Raw genomic sequence first — 16,781 nt, 5'->3', positions numbered from 1 at the left:
ATAAAACCAGAGATAATGTTATGTTGTGGACCTATGACAAGGGCCATAAAAAGAAAGAGGCATCAGAGACGTCATAAATACACATCCTATCCACATCCTATCCACATCCTATCCACATCCTATCCACATCCTATCCACATCCTATCCACATCCTATCCACATCCTATCCACATCCTATCCACATCCTATACACATCCTATACACATCCTATCCACATCCTATCCACATCCTATCCACATCCTATACACACCCTATACACACCCTATACACATCCTATACACATCCTATACACATCCTATACACATCCTATACACATCCTATCCAGAACAACTGCTACACTGGGAGCCAAAGTGAAGCTAAAATACCATAGAAGTGGCTTCCATGTACTGTGGTGAGCTGTCTGCATGTGTGACATACTGTATCTGATGTTTTTTTTTTGTTTTTTTTCTGTACAGTATGTTCCTTGACCTAGGTGTCGATGGTTCTCCCCTCTTCCCCAGATTCTGCAGTAGAGAGAAAGAGACATAGTCAGTAGCAGCGTCAGTGAAGTTTGAACGCAAGAGACTAAACATCATGTCTATTACTTCCTGCATAAAACTCCCATGGAAGACTAAGTCTTTCTCCCATTGGTCTGCTTTGGCTGCCTCGTGGGCATTTACAGGAAGAAGCAGTGAGATGGAATAATAATAATAATGTCTCACATTAAGAATGTAAACTCTTCAAAAACTGTAAACTCCTCAAAGGTTCTCCAGCAGGTCACTGGCACTTCCAACACACATTCTCTTTACTCATTCCAGTTCTCTCTATACGTCAGTTATGAAGAGCTGTCTCCTTGTCACCACTGATGTCTTTGCATGTATGTATGTATGTATGTATGCATGTACAGTTTGTATGTATATACTGTATATAGTATACAATCAAACCAGTAAATATACCATTTAGCAATAATTTACATCTTATCTTGTTTAGATGAGATCACACAGGGTGGTGTGTGTGTGTGTGTGTGTGTGTGTGTGTGTGTGTGTTTTGATGTTCTGTTGCTGTTCTGTCTGTGCTATGAAACATTTGCCTTCTGAACCCCTGGTGACAGCGCTGCTCCCTTCTCTTCCTTTGTGTCCATAGTTAGAGGAGCAAGCAGCCATCATTACTTAAACTGGTTCATTCCTTTATATTCAAACAAAAATGTGAAAAAAGGGATGGTACAATAAATAATAAAGGTTTTTATTTTCTGAGTGTGAGATAAGAGAAGAGATGTTTACAGCATTTTGTATATACTGTATGAACTGGTGAAATTATGTTTGTTTTTGGCCTTATATTTCATGAATCTTATTGTTGTCTATAACTTAAGAGATGCGTCTTTGATTGATGAATCACATGGTTTTGTTTTGCTTCCAAGAACTGAGAATTTAATATCATAGAAACACTGTAAATATTGTTTTGTATGCAGACAGGTGATAGTTCTGCTCAGTTAGATAGACTAGCTGCACAAATCAGTTCCAGAATATTCAATATTGGACCTTATATTATCTGCATGCTCAGTGACTATAAGAAAAATTCCTCTCCCCTGAAATATACAAACACCAACCTCTTACTGTATGTAGAAAATTATAATAAGAGGGAACTTAATTTTTTTTAAATTATATTATATTATAGAGGTTTTGACATTGGTTTTAAGTTATGTTTCACTATATTTGTAAATAATCGTCTGGAGTGATGTAGAGTGACATTCATTTCTTATTAGCCTACTAAATGACTGCAGAACTCAGGCTGTTTACACTGAGCTTTTAAATACATTATTGGTATTTTACAATAGGTAGAATTGTACATTTAGAACACATACTTAAAAAAAATCTATATGAGTTTAGTTGTTGTTGTTCTTGTTGTTGTTATTGTTGTTGTTGTACATAATGCTAAATTTACCCTCACAAATCATAGGGTATTTTAACCAGCTACTGAAACTGCCAGACAATCTGTAGATTTTGATATGAATTGTTATCTTAGTAGTGACCTCTTCGTGTGTGTGTGTGTGTGTGTGTGTGTGTGTGTGTGTGTGTGTGTGTGCGTGCGTGCGTGCGTCGTGCGTGTGTGAGTGTGCGTTGGTGACATAATATAACGCCCTTGCTTTTTACTCACTTATCTGCAAGCATCAATGTAATAAATGTTTTATGTTTTTGTGCACTATGTGAATTAATGTGTTTTCTATATTTGTGGACTGAGTACTTGATATCATTGCTATTTAATGATAATTACGTATTTGTGCGGGGACCTATAATTATGAAATATACTGAGAGGCAGTCAACACAGGCTTTGAGACTTTGTTTCCTAGAAAGCGAGAAAGCACTGGGTATTTGTTGTGGGTTGCCAGGTTTCTACCACGCATAAATCAATTATGTAATATGGTAGAAGCGGGTACAACGCTTCTTGGAAATCCGTGGGATTTTGAAAGGTAAAATATTTATTCGTTCAGTGATTAATTTCATAAAAGTCTAGAGTCTTTGTAAATTGTGCTCTCTATACTTCTGTCTTGGGTCAAATCTGCATCCACAGACTCATAACGAGGGTTTCAAAATATTAAAACCTGGCAACCACGCTAGCTAACAATCCCAGCATACATCGCGTGCTCAACGGCTTCCTAGACCGTCTGCTCATTGTGATACTCTGCAGGCCTGCTGGACTACCAGGGCCATAATCTGGACCAGACCGGACCGGACCTTTAGGATTAACATCCAGAATAATTAACACATACCTCCCTCCTATCGCTAATAACTAACACATACCTCCCTCCTATCATCCAGTGCGAGTCAGGGGTGTAGCTACAGGTATCTAGCCGGGTCTGAACAGAGAGGGTTAGGGTTAGACTGGACTACCATGATGGAGCTGGAGACGGGCAGAGCCGAGCTGGGAGCTATCGGAGATCCCCTGCAGCCTCAAACCCCGAGCCGACACGAGAAGAGCCTCGGGCTGCTCACGACCAAGTTCGTCACTCTGCTGCAGGAGGCCAAGGATGGGGTTCTGGACCTCAAGGCTGTGAGACCCTCTTTGTTGTCGCTAGGCACGCGGATGTCACTCTAGATCAGTCCACGCTGCTGCTGGCATTTGAATGGGGCACCCGGGCTGAACTCCAGCCAGTTAGTAGTCAATAATCTACTAGTGCTTGCTATATATTACTCAGAAAGCTCTGATGAAGATTACAGCATTATAATAACAAGCTGTAACCCCCCACGAAATAAAGACAATGAATACTGAAACAATATGAAATAGAACTGCAATTTATTTTGCTGGAACCATGAGAGCGAGGTGATAGAGAAAGGGAGATGGAAATTCAAATCCAGGACTTGATGGGGCAGTTTTTCTCTCTTTACATATTGAAAGTTTGTCTATAATACTTCTAGGCTACTTGTCAAGATAGATATGTAGTGAGGGCAGGTCTTAGCTGTTGGCTACGTAGATGGTCTTGTATCTCTCGATCAGGTCGATGTCACTCTCCAGCTAGCTAGCTACCGTGAATGGACCACATATGCTCAAGATAATGTATCTCCTAAAGCAGCTTGCTAATATCACTGAGGTCAAGTCATTATTGCTTCACGACTAGAGTTAATGGGAATGGCGAAGTTTAGGAAAGTTGGCCAACTAATACTCCCCCCGGAGATACTACGTTGTGAAAGTGGGTCATCTTTTGTCAACCGATCGCCTCTCGACAAACTCCCAGGATGACCCTCTTCATGTTATTTGGGTTTGGTCTAAATGGCCGCCCTGACGTTACTGTCAGAAAGTAGCTACGAGTTAAATGAGGTGAATTAGCATTATACTTAAGCAGGTGTTTCAGGGCGAATGAATGGACGGTTTGCCGTCTTGGCAGTGGTCACACTGGGGACTTCTGTTGACCATTGTACTCTGCAGTACGATATTAAAATGACAATCACAGAATAAATAATACACACATGCTCTTGGTCTCTCGCTTTCTCTCACTCTCATAAACTATGTATGTCAGAGCAGGGTGTGACTGACCACTTTAAACATCTACCCTCTGACATATCAACAGTTTAGGTAGGTCTCAGAGATACACCCACCACCCATGAGTTATCAACTACACTAGCAGAATGCCTTATCTGACTTAACTTCGCTGCCTGATATGAGCACTGAAGCTCAGCTGGTCTCTGTAGGCTTTAGAAAGTATTCCATGGTTGGTGTGTCCAGTCCGTCCTCTCCGATCTGTACACGTTTGTAGGGAGCTGGAATCTAGGGACTGCTTCGGGATCAGGACAAGGCCTTTTTCACGCTCCATCCAGACCCAGACTCTACAGTAGCTTCCTGTATGCTCAGCTGCTGCAGTAGCTTCTTCTGAAGCTCCCTGGTTTGTCCTGAGCCGAGGCGAGGGCAACAGCGTTGACTGAGACGACCTTCCTTCTCTCTCCCACAGGCTGCAGACACCCTGGCTGTGCGTCAGAAACGGCGTATCTATGACATCACCAATGTGCTGGAGGGAATTGGCCTGATAGAGAAGAAGTCCAAGAATAGCATTCAATGGAAGTGAGTGACTGAGAACTATGTACTACGTGAAACTTACACAGGAATCTTTGACTGTAGTATGCACCTGCTTCTCACATACGATATCTCAGGTTTACTTCTCATCCCATTGTTAACACTTGTGTTATGATAACCTGTGTGTTTGTGTGTGTGTGTATGTGTGTGTATTTGTGCATGCGTGCGTATGTGTGTGCGTGCGTGTATGTATGTATCCTGACCCCAGGGGAGTGGGCCCAGGCTGTAACACCAGGGAGATAGCAGACAAGCTGATAGACCTGAAGGCAGAGCTGGATGATCTGGACAGAAGGGAACATGAACTGGACCAGCAGAGGGTCTGGGTCCAGCAGAGCATCAAGAATGTCACTGACGACTCCCAGAACAGCCCATATCCTTTACTGCTGTAGCACTGCCACGAACACCACACTGACCGAGTGAGGTAGAGTAGATGCTGGGATGTACTACCCACCATATGCATTATGACTTTGATGCACCTGCTCTTGAAAATCTGTTCTCTCAGAAAATTAGACAGCCCAGGCAGGAAACTCATTGGCTGTCATTTCTCAAAGGAGCGCAGATCCAAGCGCAGCAATGATTGTACGACAGCATCCAAGTGTCATCTATCAAACATAGCTGCCAATCCCATCGTACGAATGATCAGCCGTTGACAAATGTGGATGAAAACAGTCGGCATTTAAATATCACGCCCCTACATATTCTGGCCTCACCCCTGTAGTTTACGGCATGGAGATGCCAAATACGGCCAAGACGAGACATTTCTCAGACTCTCGTCCAATAGCAACTCTTCGCTCTCTATGGAAAGATCCCGGAAAACTATCCTGCATTTTACAATTTTATTTTAAGCGGTAGTTCAAACATGTAAATTCACATCAGACAGGGTGCGAGCTGGGCAGCTTCCTTGTTTAATTGTGCAGCCTATCCCAAAACATTGCACATTGCTGTCAATGAGGATTTATAATAATAATACAACTTTATTTTACCTTCCACACTGAAAAATGGCAGTATTTGTGGTAATAAATTACAAAGTAACAGAATCTCATATTAGAGCTAACACCTGTGTGAATGTAAAATATCCTATTTTAACCAGTAGGCTTATAGAAACTGGTGCACGTCAGATTTACAGTCAAGCTGGAAAGTCTGCACACCCCTATCACCTTCTCCACGTTTTGTTACGTTACAGACTTATTCTACAATAGATGGAGTTCATTTTTAGCCTCAAACTCTACACACAATAGCCAATAATGACAAATTGAAAACAGGTTTTTATAAAATATGCAATTTTATTTTACTGACAAAAATAGATAAAAAATAAAAATTTCAGGGTTACATATCTGTACACACTCTTAGCCCAATACTTGGTTTATTCACCTTTGGCAGCGATTACAGCTTCAAGGCATCTTGGGAAAGAAGCTACGAGCTTGGTACACTTGTTTCTGGAGATTTTTGCCCATTCCTCTTGGCATATCCTTGCAAGACTGTCAGGTTGGATGCGGAGCATCGGTACACAGCCATTTTTAGCTCTTTCCCCAGATGTTCAGTTGGATTCAGGTCTGGGCTCTGGCTGGGCCACTCCGGGACATTCACAGACTTTCTCCGAAGCTACTCCTTTGTTTTCTTGGCTGTGTGTTTCGGGTCGTTGTCATATTGAAAGGTAAATCTTCATCCCAGTCTGAGGGCCAGAGCGCTGGTGTCCGGGCTTACCATGGAGCCCGGCCGGGCCCAGCCCGAACGAGCTACGTGGAGACACCATCTCATCCTCCATCCCGTAGACCCACCACCCGCGGGAGGAACTGTCGGGGTCGGGTGCGCTGCCAACTAGGTGGCAGTGAAAGCGGTGGGCACCGACGGACCGGACCCGAGCGGCAGAGGCTGGCTCTGGAACATGGAACATGGAACATGGAACGTGACCTCGCTGGGGGGGAAGGAGCCGGAGCTTGTGAGGGAGGTTGAGCGATACCAATTACACCTGGTTGGGCTAACCTCCACGCACAGCACCGGCGCCGGAACCAAACTCCTGAATAGCGGTTGGACCCTGTTCTTCTCTGGAGTTGCTCACGGTATGAGACGTAAGGCAGGTGTGGCTATACTAGCTAGCCCCCAGCTGAGCGCCTCTGTGCTAGAGTTCACCCCAGTGGACGAGAGGGTCGCCTCCTTTGCGCCTTAGGGGATCGCGTTGCTGCTATTTGCGGATGATGTGGTCCTGATGGCATCATCTGCCTGCGACCTCCAGCACTCTCTGGATAGGTTCACAACTGAGTGTGAAGTGGCTGGGATGAGAGTCAGCACTTCTAAGTCTGAGGCCATGGTTCTCAGCAGGAAACCGGTGGTCTGTCCGCTCCAAGTAGGAAATGAGTCCTTACCCCAAGTGAAGCAGTTCAAGTATCTGGGGGTCTTGTTCACGAGTGAGAGAACCATGGAGAAGGAGTTTGGCCGGAGAATCGGAGCAGCTGGTGCGGTTCTGCAGTCACTTTACCGCACTGTTGTGACAAAAAGAGAGCTGAGCCAAAAGGCAAAGCTCTCGATCTACCGGTCCATCTTCGTCCCCACCCTCACCTATGGTCATGAAGGATGGGTCATGACTGAAAGAACGAGATCACGGATACAAGCGGCCAAAATTAGTTTTCTCCGGAGAGTGGCTTGGGTCTCCCTGAGAGATCGGGTGAGAAGTTCAGTCATCCGGGAGAGACACAGAGTAGAGCCGCTGCTCCTTTGCGTTGAAAGGAGCCAGTTGAGGTGGTTCGGGCATCTAGTGAGGATGCCTCCTGGGCGCCTCCCTAGGGAGGTGTTCCAGGTGTGTCCGGCTGGGAGGAGGCCGCGTGGTAGACCCAGGACTAGGTGGCGGGATTACATCTCTGCACTGGTCTGGGAGCGGCTAAAGATTCCCCAGGCAGAGCTGGTTGATGCTGCCAGAGAAAGGGATGTATGGGGCCCCCTGCTGGAACTGCTGCCTCCGCGACCCGACCCCGGATAAGCGGATGAAGATGGATGGATGGATCTATCAGGACTAGTACCCAGTTCCCACTGCTGAAAAACATCCCCACATCATGATGCTGCCACCGCCATGCTTCACTATAGGGATGGTATTAGCCCGGTGATGAGCGGTGCCTGATGTCCTGCAGACATGACCCTTGGTATTCAGGCCAAAAAGTTCTGTTTTGGTTTCATCAGACCAGAGAATCTTGATTCTCATTGTTTGAGAGTCCTCTAGGTGCCTTTTGGCAAACTCCAAGTGGGCTGTCATGTGCCTTTTACTAAAGCTGTGTTCACACCAGAGGGACAACCGCCAGGTCACGCCGCGGGGTTCACCCTGATCTCGCCGCAGAATTCGGCGGTACATTGTACAGGACTGGCCGCGCACAAACCGCAACGATGATGGCGTCCTCCATCTTGAAATGTGGGGTCAACGCGCGAATCTCCCGCAAAAGTTGAGAAAATCCAACTCTGGCGTTTCGCCGCCGGCAGTGGTTGGCCCGTGCCGCGCCGCCTGATTTGCTCCTACCGCGCCGCCGGGCTGCGGCGTGCCGCCCAATTCGCGCGAATTGTATTGACTTTCAATAGAATCGAATCGGCGGTGAATCGCGTAGGTGTGAACACACCTTAAGGAGTGGCTTCTCTCTGGCCACTCTACCATAAAGGCCTGATTGGTGGAGTGCTGCCCGGATGGTTGATCTTCTGAAAGGTTCTCCCATCTCCACAAGGGTATGCTGGAGCTCTGGCAGAGTGACCCTCGGGTTCCTGCTCGCCTCCCTGGCCAAGGCCCGTCTTCCCTGATTGCTCAGTTTGGCTGGGCGGCCAGGCCTATGAAGATTCTTGGTGGCTCCAAAGCTCTTCCATTTACGAATGATGGTGGCCACTGTGCTCTTTGGGACCTGTAAAGCTGTAGACATTTTTCCGTACCCTTCTATGGGACCTTTATAGGCAGGTGTTGGCAATCCCCAATCATGTCCAATCAATTTAATTTAACACAGGTGGACTCCAATTAAAGGACAGGTTCGTAATTTATCATTATAAGCCATGTTATAAGGTTATTTACGATCATATCACAACGGCCAACATCAAAGTTTCGTCAAATGGTGCACTTTTGAGATAAAGCCCGTCACTCAATTGATATATACTGTGGGTGTATATACAAAATCCCTCAAAAATACCATAAGTGCTTGTTTTCAAAGACAGGAAGCTCACCAAGTGGTCACTGGTGTCTGTTGGTGTTCTGACCAAAGAATCTCAAAGTATGCTTCCGATCGGGTAATTAATTAACATTAATTTTGTTTTTGTTTTCAAAATGAAAGCAAAATTACAGTACTCTTACACCAAAAACCTGTTTACCCCGTTGATTGCAAACAAAAAGGGCAAAAAGGGATACATGATTACAAAATATATTTTGCCAAAGGGTAGGCTACATATTTTAAAGTGATAAATAGGCCTGTGTGGCTGCACTTAGATGCCAAACAGAATCAGTCTCATGACAATTCTCAAATTGGGTACACAAGCTGAGACTTGGTGTGAGATTTGGTCACAGTCTCCGCTCACTTACAAATTGATAAATGCCGAACCTGCCGTGGAAATGAGCGTACGCCCAGTTTTCTGTTGTATGATCGCTTGGTAAATAGGGCTGCACAATTAATCGTGAATTAATCGAAATCGCGATTATGACCTCCTCGATTAACTAATCGCAAAAGGCCGCAATTAATGTGATTAATAATTTTTCTTTGAATTGAGTGTGCTAGGACTACATGGACGAATCACAGGCGCTTATGCTGTCTGACCAATCACATGCGTTCCCGCTGAGTGCGCTGTGCGCAGCAATTTCACTGAGAAGACAGATAGCAGTAGGTCAAGACAAGTGTCACAAGAGTACCTGCAGCCGTGAGTAGTGAAAAAATGAGCGAAAACGGGGTCAGTGAGTTAGTAGCAAGAAAGGGATCAACGTCCGTGATTTGGGAGCATTTTGGTTATTATATATTAATATTATATATTACATATTAATTGCAATTATTAATCGCAATTGCCATTTTGAAGCAAATAATCGCAATTATTATCTTTTGTCATAATCGTGCAACCCTATTGGTAAATGAGGGCCACTGGGTCAATGTAGGCGCTCAGCTTTGGTTCTGTGACTGATGTTGTGTGAGATATTAGTTGTTATGTTCTCTTAACACTGATGAACTCTGGCTTATGTAAGACACGAAGACCTCTGTGGTGCCTTCAAAGGTAAGCTTCCCTGATGTGCTTCCTCTTTTTCTCCTCTTGCGTTCCTTCTCTATCCATATTTCTTTCATTCTCTCTCTCTCTCTCTCTTACACACGCACACACACACAAGTATCATTTACTTTTTTCCCCCTCACAGTTCTTCAGTCCCTTATCTCTCTGTTTGATTGGCTCTTTTCAGGTGATACTCTCCTAGCAATCCGCGCTCCCACAGGCACACAGCTGGAGGTGCCCATCCCAGAGTCTGTAAGTACCACACACACACACACACACACACACACACACACACACACACACACACACACACACACACATACACACACACACACACACACACACACACACACACAGAGTCTGTAATTGTTTCTACCCATCCAGTCCCCTCAGTTATTTCCTTATTTCAAATCCCTCACTCTCTCTTCTCTCTTTCTGAATCTCTGTGTTTCTAGGCCATGAAGAAATACCAGATCCGTCTGAAGAGCTCAGCAGGTCCCATCGAGGTTCTCCTGGTTAATAAGGACCCATCCAGCCCGTCCCCCGTGGTGCTGCCTGTCCCCCCTCCAGAGGACATACTCCAGAACCTGCCTGCCCCCAACGCTGCTGCTGCTTCCCCCTGCTCCAAACCTGCCCCCCCGCCCTGCCAGCCCCCGGCCCCCTCCTCCAACCCCAGTCCTGCCATGGCTGCCCCTGCATCCACGGTCAACATCACCACCAGCCAGACAGCCTCCGCCACAGGTAGGCGTGGGCTACAGATGGGAGTGTGTGCACTGTATGCACTGTGTGTACTGTGTGTGTACTGTGTGTGTGTGGTGTGGTGTGGTGTGTGTGTGTGTGTGTGTGTTTGACATGAGCAGAATTAACACTGTGACACATATTAGGCAGGTTTCAGTGGTTATTTTGTTCAACCTCATTGTCTTTATGTAAATAATAATATATATATTTTTTATTTTTTTATTTAATTTCATTAAATTAAATCATGTCTAATCTTTGGTGAGGTTTCTGGAAATCTGATTAATAATGTTAATGTCATCCTTCTCCTGCCCCTCCAGAAGTGACCAGCAACAAAGGCAGCTCATTGGCTGCAGCTGCAGACACACCAGCCCGCCTCACACCCCTATTGGATACCCAGACACTCCAGTCCTCTGCCTCATTGGATGGCAGTTCACCTTCCTCCTCCTCAGCAGTATTTGAACCAATCAAGGCAGACCCCTCTGAATGTGAGTGTGCGGATAGGAACTATCCGGCCAAAAATACTTGACTCAGTTATAGAGCCCATTGCCCTCTATGGTTGTGAGGTGTGGGGTCCACTTACCAAGCAAAGATTTTACAAAATGGGACACTAAATTGAATGCATGCAGAATTCTACTAAATGATCCTGTGTGTTCAGTGTAAAACACCAAATAATGCATGCAGAGCAGAATTGGGAAGATGCCCGCTAATTATCAAAATCCAGAAGAGAGCATTTAAGTCTACAATATCTCAAAGAAAGTGACACTGACAGCTTCCATAACAAAACCTCCGCCTACAGAGAGGTGACTATAAAGACGTCTCTTCAGCCAGCTGGTCTGGGATCTGTTCACAAACACAAACACAGTCACAGAGCCTCAGAACAGCAACACCACTAGACCAAACCAAAGTAGAAGAAAACATGGAATCAGCCAAAAATCTGAGCAAACTGGAATGCTATTTGACCCGTAACAAAGAGTACAGAGTGGCTGACTTAGTAGAGTCAGTTAGCATAGCCTTGCTATCAAGAAAGGTTGCCATAGATAGACCTGGCTTTCAAGAGAAGACAGGCTATGCACCCACTACACACAGTATGAGGTGGAAACTGAGCTGCACTTTTTAAACCTCCTGCAAATATATTACAAACATGTTTCCCACAGATCACCACAATGAACAAAGAATTTCAAAACTAACCAAATATCGACAAACGGTGAAATACCATAATGTGCAATCACAGCAGCGAGATTTATGACCTTTTGCGATAAGAAAACAGCCACCAGTGGATCACAAAGCCCACTGTATTGTAAATGCAACTAAAATATTTATTTATCTTTGTACTTCGTACTTCAACTATTTGCACGTTGTTGAAAGTTGTACATTAGTAATATAGGACCCTGCAGTAGTATTTTGAATAACTATTTATTAAAATTGTTTACTGTGTAACTGTTGCAAATTTGCACTTGTTTCACTTGCTTTGGCGATTTTCCCCATGCCAATAAAGCCCATTGAATTGAGAGGAAGGAGCTGAAATGCTCCCTGATTCCCTACATAAATGATGAATGCACATTTCTAACATCTTGTGTCATCTACTCTTAGTGCTGGATTTCCCCAAAGAACTCTCTGAGATGTTTGATCCAAGTAAAGGTAACGGTTCTTCAAAATGTCATCAGACCTTCAACAGAAACAAAGTAAATACAGCATCATAGGTTATTGACCTCAGGTATTCTCTCCCTCTCTCACCCCCCAACAGAGATCATGAGTGCCGACCTGTTGGAGGAGCTGATGTCCTCAGAGGGTGAGTTACATTAACATTAAATAGATACAAGGCTACTGAGTCTGATTTGGATAATCATAAATATATAATATCATATATAACATGTATATGTGCCTGCGTTGTGTTTCTCATTCTGTTCGTCTGGTATCGGTGTGCATTTTTGCGTATTTAAATATCTCTCTCTCTCTCTCCCTCCCCCCCCCTCCTCCCCTCTTCCAGTGTTCTCTCCTCTCCTCCGTCTGTCCCCTCCCCCAGGTGACCATGACTACATCTACAACCTGGATGAGACCGAGGGCCTGTGTGACCTCTTCGACGTCCCCATCTTCAACCTCTGACCTCTGACATCACCAAGAGCACAGTGTACAGCAGCGTATGGAAACAGGAGAGGGACAAACCATTTTTAACATTTTCTATGGAAAAACTAAAAGCGAATGAGTGATTCTATTTTTGGATCCCTGTGTATTATAAGATGATTTTGCTCCCTTTCCCCTTTTCTCACTAACTGTAACTCCAGTCTCTCCAGCGGTCTCTCCACCGGGACGAGTACTGATGGCGTTGGGAGCTCCAGTCTCCCTGGGTGAGACGTGTTGAGGGTTAAATTCTAAGAAGCTTCTCTTCTCTAAACTTCTCTAAAATCTCTCAGGTCAGTCGCCTCCTCATCTCCATTCTGATCTGTATTCAGCTGAATTCCCTCCATCAGCACTTGAATTAGCCAGTTAAAGATGTTTGTCCTCCACACCACCAATCCCAACCTCACGAGGCAGCAGAGCGCTGTTCAATTTCACCCAGTTGTTCATGCGGGCTTCTCGGTGCTGTGAACGCAAGACCGACAACCTGGTGTGGGACTGGTAGTAAACCCAAACTGTTAACAACTACGTGTAGTCTGCAGAAAATGTCTCCACTCATGAGGGAGATTTGATAATTATTTTGACCCGTAAGCCTAATCTATAGACAAATAATTGTTGTAGACAACACTGTAATGGCTTAGTGGTCTATAATTATTCCCGAACAAGGCTCGTGCTTTTGTCGTTGTCGTTCAGATATGTCCACAACAGTTTTTAGCCTACATTTAATGCACAGTCATCAACAATTTCCCCTCAAGGATAAAGTACTCAGGGATTAAAGTTATCCATTGCTACGACGGATTGCCGTCAATTGGATTGCAGAGAGGTCACATGATTTCTTGAATGCCTAATCCGCCTCTTGCCTAGAATGCTGATAACGTACAGTAGGCTTGGTTCCCCGTGTCCATTTCAGATAAGATATGGCTGTAGGCTAAAATGCTCTTAATAATGTCCTTTTATTTACATTATCTTACAATCGTGTGGCAAAAGTATCAGCTACTTATGTTGTAATAGAGACAGATCGGGCAATGGAGCCTATGGTAGGCTAGCCTATTCACACTGCTGGAGGACTGGACTTTCTCTTAACTATAATATGTAGGCTATAATAAAACAAGACAGTAATATATAGCACTATGGTGTATTGAAGTATGCTTAAAATCACACCTCGGCAGATTGCACACTCATTCAACTTTCCAGTCTACAGTAGGCTACACAAGCCAACGTTAGATTAATACCAAAATTACGTTAAATTAATACCAAAATGTACATTTATAAACATGACTAAAAAAATCCCTCAAATTACTCCAGCAGCAATAGAATAGTTCAAATATGAATACATGTAATCAAGATTGCAATCTAAATTAAATGCAGGGACTAAGCCATCATGCATGCTAGTCAGCGCATTGAGGGCAGCGCAACACTATTGACGTAAAACTACGCTGAATACCGTAGTATACAGAATACTGTCAGTTTACGTAGGCTGGCTAAAATAGCAGCAGACAGCACAAACTGGGGCATGGGAGCTCACCAGAATGTAGGAAGTGGAGTGTGACCTCCCCCCACCCCCATGTTCAAATGAAACCGGGCTGGTTTACAGGACCCGTGAGCCTGGTGGATGTTTTTGCATTTTTAATTGTCCGATTTTTTTTTTTTTTTGCTTTAATCCCTGAGTACCTATCTATCGAATGCCAAACAAGACATGAGATGTGTCAGTTAACGAGTAGTAGGCAAGAAGACAGGGGTGGTAGGCTGTTATTTGGGCATCTGACTACAAACTGAAAGGTTCCTGGTTCGAGGCTGGCCCAGGGACACCTGTAGTTGACTGCACTGTAGTTGAAAACCCGGCTATGTTAATAGACAGATGGATGGAGAGATAGACAGGCAGACAGACAGACAGATAGACAGATGGGCAGGCAGGAACTACAACATGTAGAAACAGTAAACCACAGCCCATCCCTTAGTAATCTCTGGCTGTCTTCAGATGCGTACACCCTAGCAGCTGCCCACACTCGGGACAGTCGTGCGAACTTGTACGTGCTCCAACAGCACAGCTGATCAAATATGCACTGCCCTCATGTATATAGAGAATATATATTTTGTACAATAAGGCTTGACCTGTCAATGAACTACAATTGTAATACTGAGAGACAGACAGACAGCAATAGCAAACTAAGGTGCCGGACGAACACAGCTTTTGACAGAGTCAAAGTTTCGGAAATCAGACCTACAGTAGTGCTAAGACCGATTCATCGTGACCGTAGGTCCCTATTGCCTTGCTTTGTACATTGAAGGTGATTCTATTTTCTGTATATGTCTGTTCTCATGCCCATTTTTACTTTCCTCACAATAACATTTCTGTGGCACGGTTTGTCGCGTTTGTCTCTTGATTATTGTACGTATATGAATATTATTTTATTCAGCCTATGTGTATGAGTGTATGTTAAAGGAAATGTATCAGTTTTCATGTTTTTTTGTTTTACAGATACAGTGAATAGTCGCCATGAAGTACACTAGTACTCAAGTGCTGGTCTTAAGTCTGTGTATATGTTGCTTTGGCCTGTGCTCCAAATGGACCCCAATGTCTACTATGAAATATGTATGTTCACATGGTTCTCTCTGTGTGAGAAAATATTGTTTTATTACACATTTTGTGTTATTAACATTTTCGGTTTGTTCCCAAGCTATGTTGTATGTATCCCACTGTTCCTTGTATAGAATAGGATTTATTTTTTATATCCATTAGATACGTTGTATTGCTCATTTGTGGGCTAGGTATATGGAATATATTCACAAATTATCATCTAGAATACAACTCTTCTCTCATCATTGCACTTTACACCATTCCAACCAGTGTGCATGATTGGTGCTCTTGTCCCCAATTCAACCCCTTAAAAAGCCCTACCCACTTGCTTGTGGACATGTAAGGAGAAGTATAAGGTGTACGCAATGTGATGATTACAGCTCTTAACGGGTCCACTGATTGACTGGGTGCTTTCGGAGTATTAATCTAGTAAGACATCCTGGTCTCCCTAGCTCACATTCTGTTTTACTCTGTGTATCCAGTAAAATGAAACCGTGGTCAGTCTGGTTGACAGGGTTGGGAAGTGGACCGTGGTCTCATTAGGGGACAGAGTTACTTCTCATCTGGTTAGGGTGGTGTTGTCAGTTCACTGAAGCCTTTCAAAACCCAGGGAATTCAATCAGAATCTGCAGACACACAGGGTGTGTTTGTAGAGAACTCAACCACAATATCATAGCCTTTTAACAGGTACATGCTGACTAAGCTGTAGTTATATCACGTCTATGGAATAAATAAAGAGACATTTTTGTACCCTCCTTTGTTTACTGTTTGGTCTGTCAAGATTCAAGATTTCTTTATTACTTGTCCATTATACAGGGAATACATGATTGGGTTCTGGCTCCTCAATAATACAAGATCATTAAAACAGTGCAATACAATAGAATACAAAAAAAAGTATGTGTGTAAAGTGCGTTATTAGTGTGTGTTTGTGTATGCACAGTCTGAGTACAGTATGTATGTGTCATATACGAAATAATAGTAATGACTAATGAAATACAAATAAATTTAAGCATGTTACTATCAAGGACATGCAAGGTAATCTTGCATTTAACCATGCAAGGTAACCGTGCATTTCACTACAACACCGGGACAATGATGAAAAAGCTCGAAGCAGGAAGGGACTATTCCAGTAGACCGTGAACATATTTATTTATTGTCTATTTATTTACACTCCATTTACTTTATTTAGGTATATCGTGCAGTAGTTGGGTATCTGAAGTGACCTGGGAACCATTTAGCAATATGTCCCAATTCATGATATGAATGCGTGTAGGTCCTGTAGGAGAGAGAAGGTTGTTAATGTAGCCTGTAGGTCCTACACTTGATTCAATCAAACATCCCTCGACACTCTTGATTGAAATAAGACACTATCGATGTTTGGATTTGATCGTCGGATTGAGTTGTTATTATTGTGGGCGGTATTCCTGAAATGCAAGTGGGCTATTCATACAGCACGAAGCACAGTAGGCTACAGTTGGGGAAAGTAGGGACTTGTCTCCTCTGCCTATAGGGGGCGGGTGTGTCTCTGCTAAACCCGGAACTTTGAGTGATCAATTAGCCTACTTCTGAAATTTAGGAAGAAACTTCTCCGCCGACCTGGAAT

General features: G+C 43.9%; 1 protein-coding gene across 1 annotated transcript; it reads left to right on the top strand.

Annotated features, from left to right (window-relative positions):
- Window positions 1-2,747: 2,747 nt before the first annotated feature.
- On the top strand, window positions 2,748-12,791 carry e2f4 (E2F transcription factor 4). The gene is made up of 10 exons (XM_084452671.1): window positions 2,748-3,027; window positions 4,421-4,530; window positions 4,751-4,927; window positions 9,728-9,756; window positions 9,935-9,999; window positions 10,203-10,488; window positions 10,803-10,970; window positions 12,076-12,123; window positions 12,230-12,274; window positions 12,473-12,791. Exons 1-10 carry the CDS (start codon window positions 2,869-2,871, stop codon window positions 12,586-12,588), a joined length of 1,203 nt encoding a protein of 400 aa, XP_084308797.1. The 5' UTR covers window positions 2,748-2,868; the 3' UTR covers window positions 12,589-12,791.
- Window positions 12,792-16,781: the final 3,990 nt, after the last annotated feature.

This window comes from Borostomias antarcticus, assembly GCF_949987555.1.
Source record: "Borostomias antarcticus genome assembly, chromosome: 18".
NCBI classification, from domain to species: Eukaryota; Metazoa; Chordata; class Actinopteri; order Stomiiformes; family Stomiidae; genus Borostomias; species Borostomias antarcticus.
The sequence above is the reverse complement of the archived record's forward strand: the minus strand, read 5'-3'. Positions and strand labels throughout refer to the sequence as shown.